This window comes from Pelophylax lessonae (genome assembly GCF_965119305.1).
Source record: "Pelophylax lessonae genome assembly, chromosome: 9".
In the NCBI taxonomy this organism is placed as follows: Eukaryota; Metazoa; Chordata; class Amphibia; order Anura; family Ranidae; genus Pelophylax; species Pelophylax lessonae.
Window position 1 is genome coordinate 263,562,155 of NC_138776.1, and position 21,230 is coordinate 263,583,384.

Genomic DNA, 21,230 nt, shown 5'->3' on the forward strand with positions numbered 1-21,230 from the left:
GTGCTTGTTCACCACGGTGTGCGCACCTGTTGGTAATACATGGGGGCAACAAGTGGGCATTCATGACAATACATGGGGCAGCAGACAAACAATTCTGACAATACATTCTTTTTGTGTTCTACTTATAAATATGTATATAGATCTAACCTACTGGATGGAAAAAGATCACTGTAACATGCATTAACCCACAGCAGCCAATCAGGATTCATCTTTCACTGGTGAATCTTCTTAGAAGGGGGGGTGAGTTGAGACCTTGCATTGATTATAGGGTCCTCAATCGCATCATGGTCAAGAATGCATGCCTGATGATTGGCTGCTTAATATTTTTGCTCCTTTTTGATTTATTGAAGTAGCCGGCTTTTTATTGGTCCAACCAATGTATGATTATTAATACATTTGACACATTTGTTAATTCTATTATAAAAGATTTAAGCTTTATTTTATTCATATCATTTACTGTGTGGTAATCGTTTATTCTGATCTTTTCCAATAAAAACGCTTCGTACAATATTCTGTGCCGAGTCTTCTTTTTTACCAATGATTAGTTGATCGGTGATTGGAATGTGATCAGTTCATAGAGAGTCATCCATTGGGGTTTTATTAGTGAGATGGAGAGTGGAGAAGGCACCACATTGACAGCCATTGGAGGCCCTTTCTAAAGCCCTAAACTTTTTGGCAACCTGTCTATGACATTAGTCTTCCAAACTCTATCTCACTGCTAAGGCCAGAAGAGTTCCAGGAGTTCTTCTCTGTCCACAGTTCCCAAACCACAAGGAGACATCCACCACATCTTCAATCTTAAGGCCCTAAATGTCATCAGCTGGGCCCAGGAGTTCCGCATGTAATCCACCAGGTGATAGCTAGGGATGATCGAACGGTTCGGGTCGACCATCGGTTCGACCCGAACATTGGGTGTTCGAGGTTCGGCCGAATTCCGAACTTTTTGCCCAAAAAGTTCGGAATTCGGCAACCAGAACCGCCCAAAATTCAATGCTTCAGGAAATGGGCTTTCAAAGCCCGTGATTGGACCAGAACCATTAGCAAAAGCCAATTGAGGGGCAGGAGAATGCTAGGAATGTGATTGGAGTGACTAGGGGGTCCCTAGACCAATCATTAGTGAATACGCCCCCCAGTATATAAGATTGCCCCCGCCAAATTCCTAGCATTCTTGTACGGGACATGAAAGAGAGTGGAATGCTGTTCTGTTCTAATCTGCTACAAAGTGTCATTTAGCTATTTTTAGTGTGAGGAAAGGGATATCTAGTGTAGTTAGAGTGCTCCTTTTACACTTTAGTTAGCTTCAAAAATTTAGTTTCTGTAGGGAAAGTATGAAGTGTCAGGGGACCGTAGTGTAGGGTTAACTGACAGTGACTGCTATGGAAGGGTGACAAAACCCCTCCATAGCAGGGTGACCGCTATAGAGAAATGATCATTTCTCTGAACTTCAGTTCAGGAATATGGCTTCTCACCAGCCAGGCATTTTTTATGCTGCAGGGGCTGCCACTGTCAGTGCTTTTTTGAGGACATGTTTGATGTCAGACATGACATCTGAACATGTGTATAGGGGGTATATATAGACATATATGTCTGTATATACACCCCTAGACATATATAGGTGTGATAGTAGCAGAAATATATGCTTGCGCTAATTAAATCATTTACACAGATATATTTCTGCTACTATCACACCTATATATTGGTCAATTGAGGTTTAGGGATATTGTGTTTTTTTGAATGAATTAAAGTGTATTTTCCCCCCAAAAAATAGAGTTTGCAAAATCGCTGCGCAAATACCGTGTGACATAAAAAAATTGCAACTTTCCCCATTTCTTTCTCTTGGGCCTCTGCTAAAATAAAAATGTATAATGTTTGGGGATTCTACGTAGTTTTCTAGCAAGAAATACTGATACTGTTCGAAAGAAGATGAAGGGAGAACACCCTGAAGGCCAGTCCTGGAAAGTTTCCTGTAAGAGCAAATAACCAAAACATCACCGAGAGAACTCAACTGTTTTGCTGCGAGGAACAAATACGCCTACAATCACCGTAAGAACGCTAATTACGAAAATCCCAATATGGTCCACAAGGTGGTGACCTGACTTCTCTCAGATGGAACGCACAGACAGGAAGTGATGTAGATACTGACAGGAAGTGATGTTGGTCCACAGAGGAAGTGATGTCAGATATAAATAGGAATTTCAGAGGCGAGTCGGGAGGAAGAAGAGAGGAGAAGTAGCTGGAAGTGGCAGCAGAGGAGGTAATAAGATATTATTTTCTATATATAATCTTTAATTACCTAAAGAAAATGTCCTCCTTCCGTTTTTATGCCAGAGGAATAGAAACAGAGGAACGCATAACACTGAGAATCAGATTGCAGTCCCCCGGTGAAATCACATAAGTAGGATGAGCAGCAAAACTTCCTCCAGCTCTCCTGTAGCGCCCTCAATAGGCAGAGCCGAGGTACTCATAATCTATCTGGGGAAGAGGCAGAGCTCGGGGTGACCCCGACACCCACCTCTGGAAATATTAAGCAGCTTTCCTCCCTCGTCACTACTAACATTAATTCTGTCCTCTGCCCAAACACCAACTGGGCCCCCAGATCTGTATATACGGGATGACCGGGAACCCCACCGTGTCTTCTGTGCCATCTATACTCTGCATGTGTCAGAAGACACCAGACAGGGCTACCTGCCCCATCTAACACCGCTGTCCACCATTCCTAACCCCCTATCTATCACTGCAGTCCCCCGTTCCTTAACCTCCATCTAACACCACTATTCCCGCTCCTCACCCCCCCTTCAAACACAGCTGTCCCCCATCCCTCAACCTCCATCTAACACAGCTGTCCCCCATTCCTTACCCCCCATATAACGCTGCTGTCCCCCATTCCTCACCCCCCATCTAACACTGCTATACCCCGTTCCTCACCCCCCCATCTAACACCACTGTCCCCCACTCCTCACCCCCAATCTAACCTCGTTGTTCCCTGCTCCTCACCCCCCATCTAACACTGCTGTCCCCCACTCCTCACTCTCCGACTAACATTGCTGTCCCCAAACTCCTCACCCCCAATGTAACTTTGCTTTTCCCAGCTCCTCACCCCCCATCTAACACCGCTATCCCCCATTCCTCACCCCTATCTAACACCACTGTCCCCCTATCCTCACCCCCTACTCCCCTTCCCACACTGCTCACCTATTGTCCACAACCCCCTCTGACACTGTTGTCCCCCACTCCTCATTCCTCTATTCAACATTGGAGATCTCCACTCTTCACACACCCTATTCGATGCTTCTGTTCCCCACTCTTCACCCAGACCCCATGCTGCCACCTTGCTTTCTCTGACTTGTCACATGACATCATCTCTAATAATAAAATACAGACCTGACCAGAAAGGTGAGAAGGATTCTGGGAGGTCACATGACATCACTCTTTTTTTTTTTTTATCAAAATTTTATATTTTATTAATTTTCAAAAACAGAAAATACATATCTATGATCTTACTAAAACCCTTACCCAAGAAACCCTTCTCCCAAGATCCCTCCCACTTCCCATTCCACTCGGTAATACTCATCTAGTCGTCTATTTTACCACCTCCCTTTCTTCTTAATCTACCCATATTCCACCCTCATACTCTAATCCGTCCAGATTTCTAAATATTTACTCGTCTTCTTGAACTCTGCCCACTTAACCCACTTGTTTGAGAAACTCTCCATCTGGTCTTCCGGTCTGCTTCCCATGTATTCCATATTGTATATGCAACTCTTTTATACCAATCTCTAATTGTAAAGACTTTTTAAGTTTTAGACAATTTTTTGGAATTGCCCCCTTTGCTGCGTTCATTAAGTTGGGACTATCGTGATTTTATACAGTTTTTTTTATTTACCAGTTTTGTGAAATAAGCAAACCTACGGGTCATTAGTAATATCTACACCTGTAATTTCCTCAATGTATTATTGAACCTCCTGCCTTATCCCTATTAATAAAACACAGACCTGACCGGAGAGGTGAGGAGGGTTCTGGGATGTCACATGACATCACACTTAACTCTATTAATAAAACACAGACCTGACCGGAGAGGTGAGGAGGATTATCAGAAGATTCTTAGAAGGACACAAGGATCTCTACAAGGACGTCATGATGGAGAATCAGTCGCCCCTCACATCACCGGGTAAGAGGAGACTTTATTGTAAAGGAGAGAGCAGTACGGAGGGTCCACCTAGATCCCCCATCATCTGATAAACACATAGAAACAATGTATTCAGTCAGTGTGTGTGTTTCCTACAGATGGATCCAGTAATGGGAACCCACCAGAGAGATGTCCCCGTCCTCTGTATTCCCGGGATTCCACACAGGAAGGTCACACCATCCCCCACCATCATCAGGTAGGTGAAGATGAAATCAAGATCGTAAAAGTGATCTGACTGTATGAAAATATATTCCACTTTTAGGTATGAGGTTATTTGTGCCCACAAAGAAACCATTCCCTTCTATTTTGTTTGTTTAGAATAAAAATCTGATAGATATAAAAGATGAGGTTAAAGAGGAAGAAGAGACGTATGTGAGGGGTGATCAGCAGTTCAGGGAAGAGGTTGGGATGATGGACAAAGTTAAAGAGGAGGAATCTTCTCCAGACATCAGCACAGGTGAGTGATGGCCACTAAATACAAAAACTGTTTGGGTATATGGATTGATGTTTGAGGATCTGTAGATCCACTTCTACAAAGACGTCATGATGGAGAATCAGCCGCCCCTCACATCAGCGGGTAAGAGGAGACTTCATTGTAAAGGAGAGAGCAGTACGGAGAATCCACCTAGATCCCCCATCATCTGATAAACACATAGAAACAATGTATTCAGTCAGTGTGTGTGTTTCCTACAGATGGATCCAGTAATGGGAACCCACCAGAGAGATGTCCCCGTCCTCTGTATTCCCGGGATTCCACACAAGTTAACATTAAAGAAGAGATAAAAGAGGAGGATGATGAGAATTTTGTAATGGAAGAGGCAAAGTTTCCAAAAAGTCACAGAAAGCAGTACCAGGATACCATGGTGGAGTCATCCAGTTACAGAAACCCACCAGAGAGATGTCCCCATCCTCCGTATTCCCGGTATTCCACACAGGAAGATCACACCATCCCTCACCATCATCAGGTGACTGAGAATGTAGGAAAGTGATTCCAAGCCCTACGACATACCATTCTTCTATTATTATTATTTTTTTGTATTTATTATTATTTCGGCCATTTTGTTGGTTTAGGATGAAGATCTGATAAATGTACAAATTGGGGTTATAAAGGAAAAGACGTATGTGAGGGGTGATCAGCATTTTACAGAGGAGGTTGGGATGATGGACCCAGTTAAAGAGGAAGAAACTTCTCCAGATATCAGCTCAGGTAATTATGCAAGAATGGGTTAAAGCTTACTTAGTTATGTTTGGTTGGGTGGTATCATTGATCTGGTTAGTTGTCATAGTTTGGTGTTGTGATTGCACCCAGTTCCACCACAGATCTCTTTTCAACTTTGAAATGTTCGACCAACATACAATGGGGAAAAATACCATGCTGGATATCTATACTGGTATGGACTGGGTAATGTGTTAGGATCGATACTGGTATGGACTGGGTAATGTGTTAGGACCTATAATGGTATGGACTGGGTAATGTGTTAGGACCTATAATGGTATGGACTGGGTAATGTGTTAGGATCTATACTGGTATGGACTGGGTATGGTGTTAGGGTCTATACGGGTATGGACTGGGTAAGGTGTTAGGATCTATACTGGTATGGACTGGGTAATGTGTTAGAATCTATACTGGTATGGACTGGGTAATGTGTTAGGATCGATACTGGTATGGACTGGGTAATGTGTTAGGACCTATAATGGTATGGACTGGGTAATGTGTTAGGATTTATACTGGTATGGACTGGGTATGGTGTTAGGGTCTATACGGGTATGGACTGGGTAAGGTGTTAGGATCTATACTGGTATGGACTGGGTAATGTGTTAGGATCTATACTGGTATGGACTGGGTAATGTATTGGGATCTATACTGGTATGGACTGGGTAATGTGTTAGGATCTATACTGGTATGGACTGGGTATGGTGTTAGGGTCTATACTGGTATGGACTGGGTAATGTGTTAGGATCTATACTGGTATGGACTGGGTAATGTATTGGGATCTATACTGGTATGGACTGGGTAATGTGTTAGGATCTATACTGGTATGGACCAGTCCATTTTGGTGAAATGTCTTTGCAGCAACTCAGAATGGTCCTCAGTAGTGTTTATGGCCCCCACGTGCTTGTATGCATGTTGGACAACGTCGGGGCATGCTCCTAATGAGACCACGGGTGGTGTCCTGGGGTATTTCCTCCCAGATCTGGACCAGGGCATCACTGAGCTCCTGAACAGACTGAGGTGCATATTCAAGTAGTAAAACAAAACCTCCTGCGCTCAAGTGCTGTCTGATGGAGTAAAAAGAGGTGCACTACAAACTCAGATGCAGAGAGAGCTATTGGTCTTGCTGCCCCCTTCAGGATCAAGGGTATCCAGAACCAACTGGTGGAAAAGACAAAAAAGAAAAAGAGGGGCGCACCGAGTGCATTACCATAAAACCATTTATTAAAATATTAAAAAGTGTACAAAGTACTCACAAGACTGGTGTGATACAACACACAACAACATTGCATATACAGTCTCCAAGGTAGCCAAGGTAGCTTCGGCCGTCCGGCTTGTGATCTAGCAGCATTTTTTCTGGCTCTGAGGAAGGGGGTTCGCCCCTGAAACGCGTCAGCCTAGCCACAGCAGCCTCATGCGACCATTTGCATGTCCATTCGTCACATTTGGGACCTGGCTACCTTGGAGACTGTATATGCAATGTTGATGTGTGTTGTATCACACCAGTCTTGTGAGTACTTTGTACACTTTTTAATATTTTAATAAATGGTTTTATGGTAATGCACTAGGTCAGTGCGCCCCTCTTTTTCTTTTTTGTCTTTTCCACCAGACTGAGGTGCAACCTGGCGCCATTGGATGGACCGAAACAGAATGTCCCAGAGGTGTTCTATTGGATTTAGATCAGGTGAGTGTGGGGGCCATTCAATGGTATTGATTCCTCCATCCTCCAGGAACTGGCTGCATACTCTCACCACATGAGGCCGGGCATTGTAGTGCACCAGGCAGAACCCAGGACCCACTGCACCAGCATAGGGTCTGACAATGGGTCCAAGGATTTCATCCTGATACCTAATGGCAGTCAGGGTGCCATTGTCTAGCCTGTAGAGGTCTGTGCGTCCCTCCATGGATACGCCTCCCCAGACCATCACTGACCCACCACCCAACCGGTCATGCTGAACGATGTTACAGGCAGCATAATGTTCTCCACGGCTTCTCCAGACCCTTTCACGTCTGTCACATGTGCTCAGGGTGAACCTGCTCTCATCTGTGAAAAGCACAGGGTGCCAGTGGTGGAGCTGCCAATTCTGGTGTTCAACGGCAAACACCAATCGAGCTCCACGGTGCCGGGCAGTGAGCACAGGGCCCACTAGAGGACGTTGGGCCCTCAGGCCACCCTCATGAAGTCTGTTTCTGATTGTTTGGTCAGAGACATTCACACCAGTGTCCTGCTGGAGGTCATTTTGTAGGGCTCTGGCAGTGCTCATCCTGTTCCTCCTTGCACAAAGGAGCAGATACCGGTCCTGCTGATGGGTTAAGGACCTTCTACGGCCCTGTCCAGCTCTCCTACAGTAACTGCCGGTCTCCTGGAATCTCCTCCATGCTCCTGAGACTGTGCTGGGAGACACAGCAAACCTTCTGGTAATGGGAGGTATTGATGTGCCATCCTGGAGGAGTTGGACTGCCTGTGCAACCTCTATAGGGTCCAGGTATGGCCTCATCCTACCAGTAGTGACACTGACCCCAGCCAAATGTAACACTAGTGACAAACACTCAGAAAAGATGAGTAGGGAAAATGTCAGTGGCCTCCACCTGTAAAACCATTCCTGTTTTGGAGGTCGTCTCATTGTTGCCCATCTAGTGCACCTGTTGGTAACAACCCCCTCTGCTACTTCACTGACCAGATGAATATCCCAGGAGTTTCCCTGACTTGATGCTATACTCTGATTATAAAGTGTTGAGCAGTGTATATGAGTGTGGAAAACTCTTGGTAATTTTTCTTGTCTTCTGACAGACGGACTCTGTGGTGGGAATAGAAGGACATCGGAGGAAGATGTGACTACAGAAGATAATGACATGGCATCTTCTCCAGAAGTAAATCCCGTTCCTCATAATATACATGACAGACCTCACCATTGGAGGAGATCATTGGAATCTCCTGATACTTCACATAGTCCTCTAATATCTGACAGTGCCGACGGGTGCGGGAAACCATCTCATCTCAGGGAAACTTCTTTAGATCATAAAGGGGTTCATACAGGGGAGAATTCATTGTCATGTTCAGAGTGCAGGAAATGTTTTAAACACAAAAAAAGCCTTCTTCACCATCAGAGAATACACACAGGTGAGCGTCCCTATTCATGTTCAGAGTGCGGGAAATGTTTTAAGGATAAAGGAAACCTTCTTAGACATCAGAGAATACACACAGGTGAGCGTCCCCATTCATGTTCAGAGTGCGGGAAATGTTTTAATACGAAAGGAAGCCTTCTTATCCATCACAGAATACACACAGGTGAGCGTCCCTGTTCATGTTCAGAGTGCGGGAAATGTTTTAAGGATAAAGGAAACCTTCTTAGCCATCAGAGAATGCACACAGGTGAGCGTCCCTATTCATGTTCAGAGTGTGGAAAATGTTTTAAGAATACAGGAAACCTTCTTAGCCATCAGAGAATACACACAGGTGAGCGTCCCTATTCATGTTCAGAGTGCGGGAAATGTTTTAAGGATAAAGTAAGCCTTCTTAGCCATCAGAGAATACACACCGGTGAGCGTCCCTATTCATGTTCAGAGTGCGGGAAATGTTTCAGGGATAAAGTAGTCCTTATTAGGCATCATAGAATACACACAGGTGAGCGTCCCTATTCATGTTTAGAGTGCGGGAAATGTTTTAATCAGAAAGTAAACCTTCTTAGCCATCAGAAAATACACACGGGTGAGCGTCCCTATTCATGTTCAGAGTGCGGGAAATGTTTTAATCATAAAGTAAGCCTTCTTACCCATCAAAAGAATACACACTGTTGAACGTCCCTACTCATGTGCCAGGTGCGGGAAATGTTTTTGTCAGAAAAGAAACCTTCTTAGCCATCAGAAAATGCACAGGGGTGAGCTTCCCTGTTAATGTTCAGAGTGTGGGAAATGTTTTAATCATAAAGTAAGCCTTCTTACCCATGATAGAATACACATGGGTGAGCATCCCTATTCATGTTCAGAGTGCGGGAAATGTTTTAATCATAAACAAAACCTTCTTTGCCATCAGAGAATACACACGGGTGAGCGTCCCTATTAATGTTCAGAGTGCTGGAAATGTTTTAATAAAAAAGGAAACCTTCTTAGCCTTTAGCCTCGGTTTCCACTAGTGCGGCTACGACGTCGTGCTACTTCTAGCACGACTTCGTAGCGAAATCAAACTGCGGCTTCAGTGAGACTTGTCCCTCATATATAGAGGGAAGTCGCACTGAAGGCGGCTCAAAAGTAGTGCACGATCTACTTTTGAAGTCGCCGCAACTGAAGCCGCGGCAGTGGAAATGGGCCCCATTGAAAACAATGGGTTTTGACTTGCTGTGCGACTTGACATGTGTCAAGTCGCACCGCAAGTCGCACTAGTGGAAACCGAGCCTTAGAGAATACACACGGGTGAGCTTCCCTGTTCATGTTCAGAGTGCGGGAAATGTTTTGCGTTCAAATGTTTACTTGTTAGGCACCGGAAAGTTCATACAGGCGAGCGTCTCTCATCTTGTGCAGAGTGCGGGAAATGTTTTACTAAGAAAGAACACCTACTTACACACAGATGAGCGCCCTATTTATTGTTACGAGTGCGGGAAATGTTTTCCAAACAAAGGTTTATTTCTTAGAAACCAGAAAGTTCATACGGGCGAGCGTCCTATTTCGTGTTCAGAGTGCGGGAAATGTTTAAAAATAAAGGAAATATAATGAAACATCAGAGTGCACCCCCTGCTGGTACTACGGGAAATGGACCCTGGATTGTAACGGGTGGAACTGTTTAGTCCATAAACAAATGTGAAACCACCACAGTCCACTCAGGGTTGGTTTACACCCGCATCGCCCTCTGACCCGCTGTGGGGTTGGCAGGCAGCTGGGAGCCCTTATGTTAACCCTGTAAAGCCCACGCCAGTACGCCGCAACCGTATGCATCGGGGCTGTTGCGGCACAACCCCATTCAGTTGAATAGCATTGCCCAATGTGACCGGGGGGTTTGAGGTTTGCAGCAGCCGCAAATTGCAATTCCATGTGTACCGCCCCATCCGGCTGCCATTTAAACTTAAGGGGGGTGGTAAAATCATGACTCCACTGTCTACCTTTACCAATCCCTCCCCACATGAGACAACAGGCGGGAAACCATGACAATACATGGGGCAACAAGTGAGCAATTAAGACAAAACATGGGGCAACAGGTGGGCAATCCGCACAATACATGGGATAATAAGTGGGCAATCCTGACAATATATGGGCCATAAAACCAATGAAAATGGTGGCACTCCAACAGGTTATAGCGATGATATTTATTGCAGACAGTCAATACGGGATACAGAAAGGTGGACGCGTTTCACACGTAATATCGTGCTTGTTCACCACGGTGTGCGCACCTGTTGGTAATACATGGGGGCAACAAGTGGGCATTCATGACAATACATGGGGCAGCAGACAAACAATTCTGACAATACATTCTTTTTGTGTTCTACTTATAAATATGTATATAGATCTAACCTACTGGATGGAAAAAGATCACTGTAACATGCATTAACCCACAGCAGCCAATCAGGATTCATCTTTCACTGGTGAACCTTCTTAGAAGGGGGGGTGAGTTGAGACCTTGCATTGATTATAGGCTCCTCAATCGCATCACGGTCAAGAATGCATACCTGATGATTGGCTGCTTAATTTTTTTGCTTCTTTTGATTTATTGAAGTAGCCGGCTTTTTATTGGTCCAACCAATGTATGATTATTAATACATTTGACACATTTGTTAATTCTATTATAAAAGATTTAAGCTTTATTTTATTCATATCATTACTGTGTGGTAATCGCTTATTCTGATCTTGTCCAATAAAAACTCTTCGTACAATATTCTGTGCCGAGTCTTCTTTTTTACCAATGATTAGATGATCGGTGATTGGAATGTGATCAGTTCATAGAGTCATCCATTGGGGTTTTATTGGTGATATGGAGAGTGGAGAAGGCACCACATTGACAGCCATTGGAGACCCTTTCTAAAGCCCTAAACTTTTTGGCAACCTGTCTATGACATTAGTCTTCCAAACTCTATCTCACTGAGCAGGGGCGTAACTACAGGGGTTGCAATTGCTACCGGGCCCCATGCTCCAGGGGGCCCGGTAGCAAACCAGTGGGTGAACTTCCAGGATCTCAAAGGTCACACTTGCGACCGGGCCCTTGCATTGCACCACTGTGGGGAGGCCCCAAGATTGCCGGAAGGGGGCCCACTGCAGAACTTGTGAAAGGATCCTGCTGCAGGACCATAATAAAACGCCATGCAACGAGTAATGAGCCCCAGGATTAGTGGGAAGAGCCCCGGGCTTGAAGGGAACGGCCCCGGCCAGGGGACTGGGGGGCCCTTCATGGTTTCTTGCATCGGGGCCCTGAAAGTTCTAGTTACGCCTCTGTCACTGAGCTAAGGCCAGAAGAGTTCCAGGAGTTCTTCTCTGTCCACAGTTCCCAAACCAAAAGGAGACATCCACCACATCTTCAATCTTAAGGCCCTAAATGTCCTCAGCTGGGCCCAGGAGTTCCGCATGTAATCCACCAGATCATAGCCTCTCTCTTTATCAGGGAGACTTTTTTCTTTGACCATCCCACATACATGTACTGCTGTGGGGCAGCCGTTCTGCGCAGAATCACGTACCTGTCCGTCATCTGCATATTGTCAGGTTATATCTATATAAAATGATAAAATTGATGAAATATAACTTTGCCGAATGTGAATCTGACCTTTGTCTGACGCGATTTATTCAAGGGCAGGAAGAAAAACCTTGAGAGGCCGGGCCCCATACAACTATATTGACCAACCCTTAACAGTGCAAATGAAGCTACAGTCTTATGTAACTAGTCGGTCACAATTGACAATACTGAACGGTCCCCACCTTCCAGGTCAATAAATAAAAAGATGTGATAAGGATTTGAAACCCAAAGGTTAAAGATGAAACTTCATTAAGAAAGAAACAAAGCAATAGACTGTCCTCATTGTTCTAAGGGTGAAATTATCTAGCCCTCGGACATCCAGTATTGACTCAGCTGACAATACAAGCCTAGCTCAAAGTTGGTGACTAATTATTGGATGTGTATGCATGTGTATATATATATATATATATATATATATATATATATATATATATATATATATGTATATACAGTCAGGTCCATAAATATTGGGACATCGGGACAATTTTAATCTTTTTGGCTCTATACACCACCACAATGGATTTGAAATGAAACAAACAAGTTGTGCTTTAACTGCAGACTTTCAGCTTTAATTTGAGGGTATTTACATCCAAATCAGGTGAACGGTGTAGGAATTACAACAGTTTGTATATGTGCCTCCCACTTTTTAAGGGAACAAAAGTAATGGGACAGATTAAAGCGGAGTTCCACCCTCAGAATCATTTTTTAAACAAAAATAGTCCATTAATATTAATACATCTCGCTTGACAAAACCGCTATTTGCATATTTATGAGTTGAACAGTGTATTTGTTTAGTGAAAATCTTACTTTTAAAATTGCTGCCTGTGCGTTGCCATCTTTACTAAGGGCATCTGAAGCCACAGTGTAAGACTTAGTGACCTTCTTCCTGCTTGCTGTTCATTCTGCCTACCCAGAATGCAGCAGGCAATCCCACACATGGGCAGTACTATGCTTTAGGCATAGTACAGGTTGCTACAGAGACGTCGGCTGAGGAGGAAGTTGCCGCCCTCTATATCCCTTCCCCCGCCTCCCGGAAGACACAAGTGCAGGAGACAGAGAGAGAGAGGAGGAGTCAGACATAGACACACACAATGCAAACTATTTATTTTTGTAAGGAAATACCATTTTTCTTCTTCATTCATCCGCACTTCCGGGTCCGGCCGCCTATAGGCGATTATATCACTCTGCGATTGGCAAGCGCTCCTGGGATAGCGGCGTCGTGTATCCCAGCAGCCCTTCCGAATCTCCTAATGATGAAATTTTGTGTTATTTCCAGACCGGTGTCCTGTGGAATAATGCATGGCGGGACGGAACGGATTATTCTTATGTGAGATTCAAAGTGAGAAATGGCGGAATATTATCTGATTACAGAACAGTCACATTAAAGGGGCACTCTCACCGCACGGGGACACTGATGTAAAAGAGAACTCTCGTGGGGACACGGATGTAATATACGAATATTATAGGGGAACTCTGACCGGAATAATAAAGGGGAACTCTGACTGGAATATTAAAGGGGAACTCTGACCAAAATAATAAAGGGGAACTCTGACCGGAATATTAAAGGGGAACTCTGACCGGAATATTATAAGGGGAACTCTGACCAGAAAAAATAATGGGGAACTCTGACTGGAATAATAAAGGGGAACTCTGACTGGGACACATAAAGGGGCACTCTGACTGGGACACTGGATGTAAAGGAGGACTCTGGCGGGGACACTGGATGTAAAGGGGCACTCTGACGGGGACACAGATGTAAAGGAGGACTCAGATAGGGACACTCTAGATGTAAAGGGGCACTCTGATGGGGACATGGAAGTAAAGGAGGACATTGACGGGGACACACTAGATATAGAGGAGCACTCTGACGGGGACATGGATGTGAACCCGTCAGGGTCTTCCTTTACATCAGTGTCCCTGTCAGAGTGCCTGGTTACATCAGTGTCCCCATCAAAGTTCCTCTTTATTGTTCCAGTCAGCATTACCTTTTAATGTTCCAGTCAGCGTTCCCCTTTAATGTTCCAGTCAGCGTTCCCCTTTAATGTTCCAGTCAGAGTTCCCCTTTAATGTTCCAGTCAGAGTTCCCCATTAATGTTCCAGTCAGCATTCCCCTTTAATGTTCCAGTCAGAGTTCCCCTTTAATGTTCCAGTCAGAGTTCCCTTTTAATGTTCCAGTCAGCATTCCCCTTTAATGTTCCAGTCAGAGTTCCCCTTAAATGTTCCAGTCAGCATTCCTCTTTAATGTTCCAGTCAGTGTTCCCCTTTAATGTTCCAGTCAGCGTTCCCCTTTAATGTTCCAGTCAGAGTTCCCCTTTAACATTAGATTCTCTCCCCTCTGCTCTCTGTCTATCGTCGGATAATGCATCCGACAAATTGCCCCGCCTCCGCCCCCGCCCCGCCTCCTCTCAGTGAGCTCTACGGGATGTAATGCCTTCAGTCACTGAGAGGAGGCGGGACGGAGTACGCCTGAATGCAATACATCCCAAAGAGCTCACTAAGAGGAGACGGGGCGGGGGCGGGGGCGGAGCACGGACTGAATGCAATACATCCCAAAGAGCTCACTGAGAGGAGGCGGGGCGGGGGCGGAGCACGGACTGAATGCAATACATCCCTGAGAACTGGAAATCACACAAGATTTCGTCACTAGGCGAATTGCAAGGGCTGGTGGAATACATGTCCCAGGAGCCCTTGCGAATTCCCGAGTCACGTAATTGCCGAAAGCAGCAGGACCCGCAGGTGCAGATTAATAAAGAAGATTAAAGGTATTTCCTTAAAAAAAATTGTTTACATTGTCAAAAGCATATTTGAAGGGGATTACATACATCTCAACTTGTAAAAATGGGTGGAACTCCACTTTAATGTGCATATTTTACATTTTATTATGATTATATATTGGGGGGGGTCACCACTATTTGCACATTGCAGCTCTGCAGTATTTCTTACCTCTTTCAGAGAGGGTGACACCATCACTCCTGCCCGGATTGGATTTGAATTTAGCCGCCCCCATCCCCCCTCCAAGTTTTTCCTCTATCTTATCTTCCTAACATTTTGTAGCCCCATACCAAAAATTCTAAAAAGTATCTTTATCTTTTTTTTTTATCTATCTCATGGACGAAATGTGAGAAATAACATATATATCACACAATCATTCCATAAACACATCCCACATACAGCACATAGATCATTTCAAGGAAAATAGTTTACCATTTGCCAAAAAATAAAAATAAAAAAAATACATCCCTGGATTTCATTTTAAAAATCTGGTCACCTTACAATATGGTCTGCAAGGTGGTGACCTGACTTCTCTCAGATGGAACGCACAGACAGGAAGATAAGTGAGATACTGACAGGAAGTGATGTAAGATACTGACAGGAAGTGATGTAAGATACTGACAGGAAGTGATGTAGGTCCATAGAAGAAGTGATGTCAGATAAAAATAGGAATTTCAGAGGCAAGTTGGGAGGAAGTAGAGAGGAGACGTAGCTGGAAGTGGCAGCAGAGGAGGTAATAAGATATTATTTTCTATATATAATCTTTAATTACATAAAGAAAATGTTCTCCTTCCATTTTTATGCCGGGGGAACAGAAACAGAGGAACGCATAACACTGGGAATCAGATTGCAGTGCCCCCGGTGAAATCACATAAGTAGGATGAGCAGCAAAACTTCCTCCAGCTCTCCTGTAGCGCCCTCACCAGGCAGAGCTGAGGTACTCATAATCTATCTGGGGAAGAGGCAGAGCTCGGGGTGACCACGACACTCACCTCTGGAAATATTCAGCAGCTTTCCTCCCTCATCACTACTAACATTAATCCCATCCTCTGTCCCAACACCAACTGAGCCCCCACTCCTCACCTCCCATCTAACACCGCTGTCCCCCATTCCTCACCCCCATCTAACACTGCTGTTCACCATTCCTCACCCCCATCTAACACCGCTGTCCCCCATTCCTCACCCCCATCTAACACTGCTGTTCACTATTCCTCACCCCCATCTAACACCACTGTCCCCCATTCCTCACCCCCATCTAACACCACTGTCCCCCATTCCTCACCCCCCCCCATCTAACACCACTGTCCCCCGCTCCTCACGCCCCATCTAACACTGCTGTTCACCATTCCTCACCCCACCCCACCCCCATCTAACACCGCTGTCCCCCGCTCCTCACCCCCCATCTAACACCGCTTTCCACCATTCCTCACCCCCATCTAACACCACTGTCCCCCGCTCCTCACCCCCCATCTAACACCCCAGTTCCCTACTTCTCATTCCTCATCCAACACTGTTGTTCCCCTCTCCTCACCCCCCTTCCCACACTGCTCACCTATATTCCACAACCTCCACTGACACTGTTGTCCCCCACTCCTCATTCCCTTATTCAACATTTCAGATCTCAACTCCTCACACCCCATATTTGACGCTTCTGTTCCCCACTCTTCACCCAGACCCAATGCTGCCACCTTTCTTTCTCTCGTGTTTCTCATGATATCGCTCTTATCTCTATTAATAAAGCACAGACCTGATTGGAGAGGTGAGGAGGATTCTGGGAGGTCACATGACATCACTCTTATTTCTATTAGTAAAACACAGACCTGACCGGAGAGGTGAGGAGAATTCTCAGAAGATTCTTAGAAGGACGCAAGGATCTCTACAAGGACGTAATGATGGAGAATCAGCCACCTCTCATATCACCGGGTAAGAGGAGACTTTATTGTAAAGGAGAGAGCAGTACGGAGGATCCACCTAGATCCCCCATCATCTGATAAACACATAGAAACAATGTATTCAGTCAGTGTGTGTGTTTCCTACAGATGGATCCAGTAATGGGAACCCAACAGAGAGATGTCCCCGTCCTCTGTATTCCCGGGATTCCACACAGGAAGGTCACACCATCCCTCACCATCATCAGGTAGGTGAAGATGGAAGTCGAGATCATAAAAGTGATCTGACTGTATGAAAATATAATCCACTTTTAGGTATAAGGTTATTTGTGCTCACATTTTATAGAAACCATTCCCTGCTATTTTGTTTGTTTAGAATGAAAATCTGATAGATATAAAAGATGAGGTTAAAGAGGAAGAAGAGACGTATGTGATGGGTGATCAGCAGTTCAGGGAAGAGGTTGGGATGATGGACAAAGTTAAAGTGGAGGAATCTTCTCCAGACATCAGCACAGGTGAGTGATGACAACTAAATACAAAAACTGTTTGGATATATGGATTGATGTTTGAGGATCTGTAGATCCACTTCTACAAAGACGTCATGATAGAGAATCAGCCGCCCCTCACATCACCAGGTAAGAGGAGACTTTATTGTAAAGGAGAGAGCAGTACGGAGGATCCACCTAGATCCCCCATCATCTGATAAACACATAGAAACAATGTATTCAGTCAGTGTGTGTGTTTCCTACAGATGGATCCAGTAATGGGAACCCACCAGAGAGATGTCCCCGTCCTCTGTATTCCCGGGATTCCACACAAGTTAACATTAAAGAAGAGATAAAAGAGGAGGATGATGAGAATTTTGTAATGGAGGAGGCAGAGTTTCCTAAAGGTCACAGAAAGCAGTACCAGGACACCATGGTGGAGTCATACAGTTCCAGAAATCCACCAGAGAGATGTCCCTGTCCTCCGTATTCCCGGGATTCCACACAGGAAGATCACACCATCCCCCACCATCATCAGGTAGATGAGAATGTAGGAAAGTGATCCCAAGCCCTAAGAGATATCATTCTTCTATTATTATTTTTTGTATTTATTATTATTTCTGCCATTTTATCGGTTTAGGGTGAAGATCTGATAAATGTACAAATTGGGGTTATAAAGGAAAAGACGTATGTGAGGGGTGATCAGCATTTTACAGAGGAGGTTGGGATGATGGACGCAGTTAAAGAGGAAGAAACTTCTCCAGATATCAGCTCGGGTAATTATACAAGAATGGGTTAAAGCTTACTTAGTGATGTTTGGTTGGGTGGTATCATTGATCTGGTTAGTTGTTGTAGTTTGGTGTTGTGATTGCACCCAGAAAAACATCATACTGGATATCTATACTGGTATAGACTGGGTAATGTGTTAGGATCTATACTGGTATGGACTGGGTAATGTGTTAGGATCTATACTGGAATGGATTGGGTAATGTGTTAGGATCTATACTGGTATGGACTGGGAAATGTGTTAGGATCTATACTGGTATGGACTGGGTAATGTGTAAGGATCTATACTGGTATGGACTGGGAAATGTGTTAGGAAGGAAAGGATGCTACATCGTTTGATGAAAATTAAAATTATCACCCTACAGAGGGCTGAACTCAAAGAGTCCATTTTGGTGAAATGTCATTGCAGTAACTCAGAATGGTCCTCAGTAGTGTGTATGGCCCCCATGTCCTTGTATGCATGCCTGACAACATTGGGGCATGCTCCTAATGAGATGACAGATGGTGTCCTGCCTGGGGTATTTCCTCCCAGATCTGGACCAGGGCATCACTGAGCTCCTGAACAGACTGAGGTGCAACCTGGCGGCATCGGATGGACTGAAACAGAATGTCCCAGAGGTGTTCTATTGGATTTAGGTTAGGCGAGTGTGGGGGCCATTCAATAGTATCAATTCCTCCAGGAACTGGCTGCAAACTCTCACCACATAAGGCCGGGCATTGTCCTGCACCAGGCAGAACCCAGGACCCACTGCACCAGCATAGGGTCTGACAATGGGTCCAAGGATTTCATCCCAATACCTAATGGCAGTCAGGGTGCCATTGTCTAGCCTGTAGAAGTCTGTGTGTCCCTCCATGGAGACGCCTCCCCAGACCATCACTGACCCACCACCCAACCGGTCATGCTGAACGATGTTACAGGCAGCATAATGTTCTCCACGGCTTCTCCAGACCCTTTCACGTCTGTCACATGTGCTCAGGGTGATCCTGCTCTCATCTGTGAAAAGCACAGGGTGCCAGTGGTGGAGCTGCCAATTCTGGTGTTCAATGGCAAATGCCAATCGAGCTCCACAGTGCCGGGCAGTGAGCACAGAGCCCACTAGAGGACGTTGGGCCCTCAGGCCACCCTCATGAAGTCTGTTTCTGATTGTTTGGTCAGAGACATTCACACCAGTGTCCTGCTGGAGGTCATTTTGTAGGACTCTGGCAGTCCTCATCCTGTTCCTCCTTGCACAAAGGAGCAGATACCGGTCCTGCTGATGGGTTAAGGACCTTCTACAGCCCTGTCCAGCCCTCCTAGAGTAACTGCCTGTCTCCTGGAATCTCCTCCATGCTCCTGAGACTGTGCTGGGAGACAGCAAACCTTCTGGCAATGGGACGTATTGATGTGCCATCCTGGAGTTGGACTGCCTGTGCAACCTCTATAGGGTCCAGGTATGGCCTCATGCTACCGGTAGTGACACTGACCCCAGCCAAATGCAAAACTAGTGACAAACACTGAACAGAAAAGACACAGAAAAGATGAGAAGGGAAAATGTCAGTGGCCTCCACCTGTAAAACCATTCCCATCGTCTCATTGTTGCCCATCTAGTGCACCTGTTGGTAACAACCCCCTCTGCTACTTCACTGACCAGATGAATATCCCAGGAGTTTCCCTGACTTGATGCTATACTCTGATTATAAAGCGTTGAGCAGTGTATATGAGTGTGGAAAACTCTTGGTAATTTTTCTTGTCTTCTGACAGACGGACTTTGTGGTGGGAATAGAAGGACATCGGAGGAAGATGTGACTACAGAAGATAATGACATGGCATCTTCTCCAGAAGTAAATCCCGTTCCTCATAATATACATGACAGACCTCACCATTGGAGGAGATCATTGGAATCTCCTGATACTTCACATAGTCCTCTAATATCTGACAGTGCCGATGGGTGCGGGAAACCATCTAATCTCAGGGAATCTTCTTTATACCATAAAGGGGTTTATACAGGAGAGAATTCATTGTCATGTTCAGAGTGCGGGAAATGTTTTAAACACAAAAAAAGCCTCCTTAGCCATCAGAGAAAACACACAGGTGACCTTCCCTATTCATGTTCAGAGTGCGGGAAATGTTTTAGTAGAAAAGGAAACCTTCTTCTTCACCAGAGACTTCACACAGGGGAGCGTCCCTATTCATGTTCAGAGTGCGGGAAATGTTTTATTCAAAAAGCACACCTTCTTACGCACCAGAGAATACACACAGATGAGCGTCCCTATTCATGTTCTGAGTGCGGGAAATGTTTTAGTAGAAAAGGAAACCTTCTTCTGCACCAGAGACTTCACACAGGAGAGCGACCTTTTTTATGTTCAGAGTGTGGGAAATGTTTTAGTGAAAAAGGATCCCTTCTTAAGCACCAGAGAATTCACACAGGGGAGCGTCCCTATTCATGTTCAGAGTGCGGGAAATGTTTTGATCGTAAAAAAACCCTTCTTAACCATCAGAGAATACACACCGGGGAGCCTCCCTATTCATGTTCAGAGTGCGGGAAATGTTTTAATGATAAAGGAAACCTTCTTAGCCATCAGAGAATACACACAGGCGAGTCTCCCTATTCATGTTCAGAGTGCGGGAAATGTTTTAATGAGAAAAGAAACCTTCTTAGCCATCAGAGAATACATACAGGTGAGCGTCCCTATTCATGTTTAGAGTGCGGGAAATGTTTTAAGGATAAAGGAACCCTTTTTAGCCATCAGAGAATACACACAGACGAGCCTCCCTATTCATGTTCAGAGTGCGGGAAATGTTTTTATGGTAAAGGAAACCTTATTAATCATAAGAGAATACACACAGGTGAGCGTCCCTATTCATGTTCCGAGTGTGAGAAATCTTTTAGTCAAAAAGGACAACTTCTTCAGCACCAGAGAATTCACACAGGGGAGCGACCTTTTTCATGCTCTGAGTGCGGGAAATGTTTTAGACAAAAAGGATACATTCTGCAGCACCAGAGAATTCACACAAGGGAGCATCCCTATTCATGTTCAGAGTGCGGGAAATGTTTTAAACAGAAAATAAGTCTTCTTTGCCATCAGAGAATGCACACAGATGACCTTCCTTATTCATGTTCAGAGTGTGGGAAATGTTTTAGTCGTAAAGGAAACCTTCTTAGCCATCAGAGAATGCACACAGGTGAGCTTCCCTATTCATGTTCAT

At 44.9% G+C, this 21,230-nt stretch overlaps 5 protein-coding genes across 6 annotated transcripts in view; 4 read left to right on the forward strand and 1 right to left on the reverse strand.

The window, feature by feature from the left end:
* The window catches only part of LOC309564430 (uncharacterized protein), a gene marked incomplete at its 5' end in the record, with an annotated part of 504,148 nt that overhangs the window by 155,528 nt on the left and 327,390 nt on the right, over positions 1-21,230 (forward strand). The window lies entirely within an intron of this gene.
* Positions 1-21,230, reverse strand: part of LOC309563902 (uncharacterized protein) — a gene marked incomplete at its 3' end in the record, with an annotated part of 281,290 nt that overhangs the window by 76,935 nt on the left and 183,125 nt on the right.
* Positions 1-21,230, forward strand: part of LOC309562808 (uncharacterized protein) — a 400,807-nt gene that overhangs the window by 48,330 nt on the left and 331,247 nt on the right. The window lies entirely within an intron of this gene.
* Positions 1-21,230, forward strand: part of LOC309563904 (uncharacterized protein) — a gene marked incomplete at its 3' end in the record, with an annotated part of 68,930 nt that overhangs the window by 31,152 nt on the left and 16,548 nt on the right. Inside the window, 2 exon segments of the mRNA XM_082268537.1 lie at positions 3,479-3,560; positions 20,054-21,229. Coding sequence (XP_082124663.1) covers positions 3,479-3,560; positions 20,054-21,229 — 1,258 coding nt within the window.
* LOC309562643 (uncharacterized protein) overlaps positions 5,073-21,230 on the forward strand; it is a 361,535-nt gene continuing 345,377 nt past the window's right edge. Inside the window, exon 1 of one of the 2 annotated variants that reach the window (XM_082266915.1) lies at positions 5,073-5,151. The gene's annotated coding sequence lies outside the window, so the exon portion shown is untranslated. Of the gene's footprint in view, positions 5,152-16,924; positions 17,021-21,230 lie in introns of those variants that run through there. The other variant, XM_082266916.1, reaches the window with a different exon arrangement.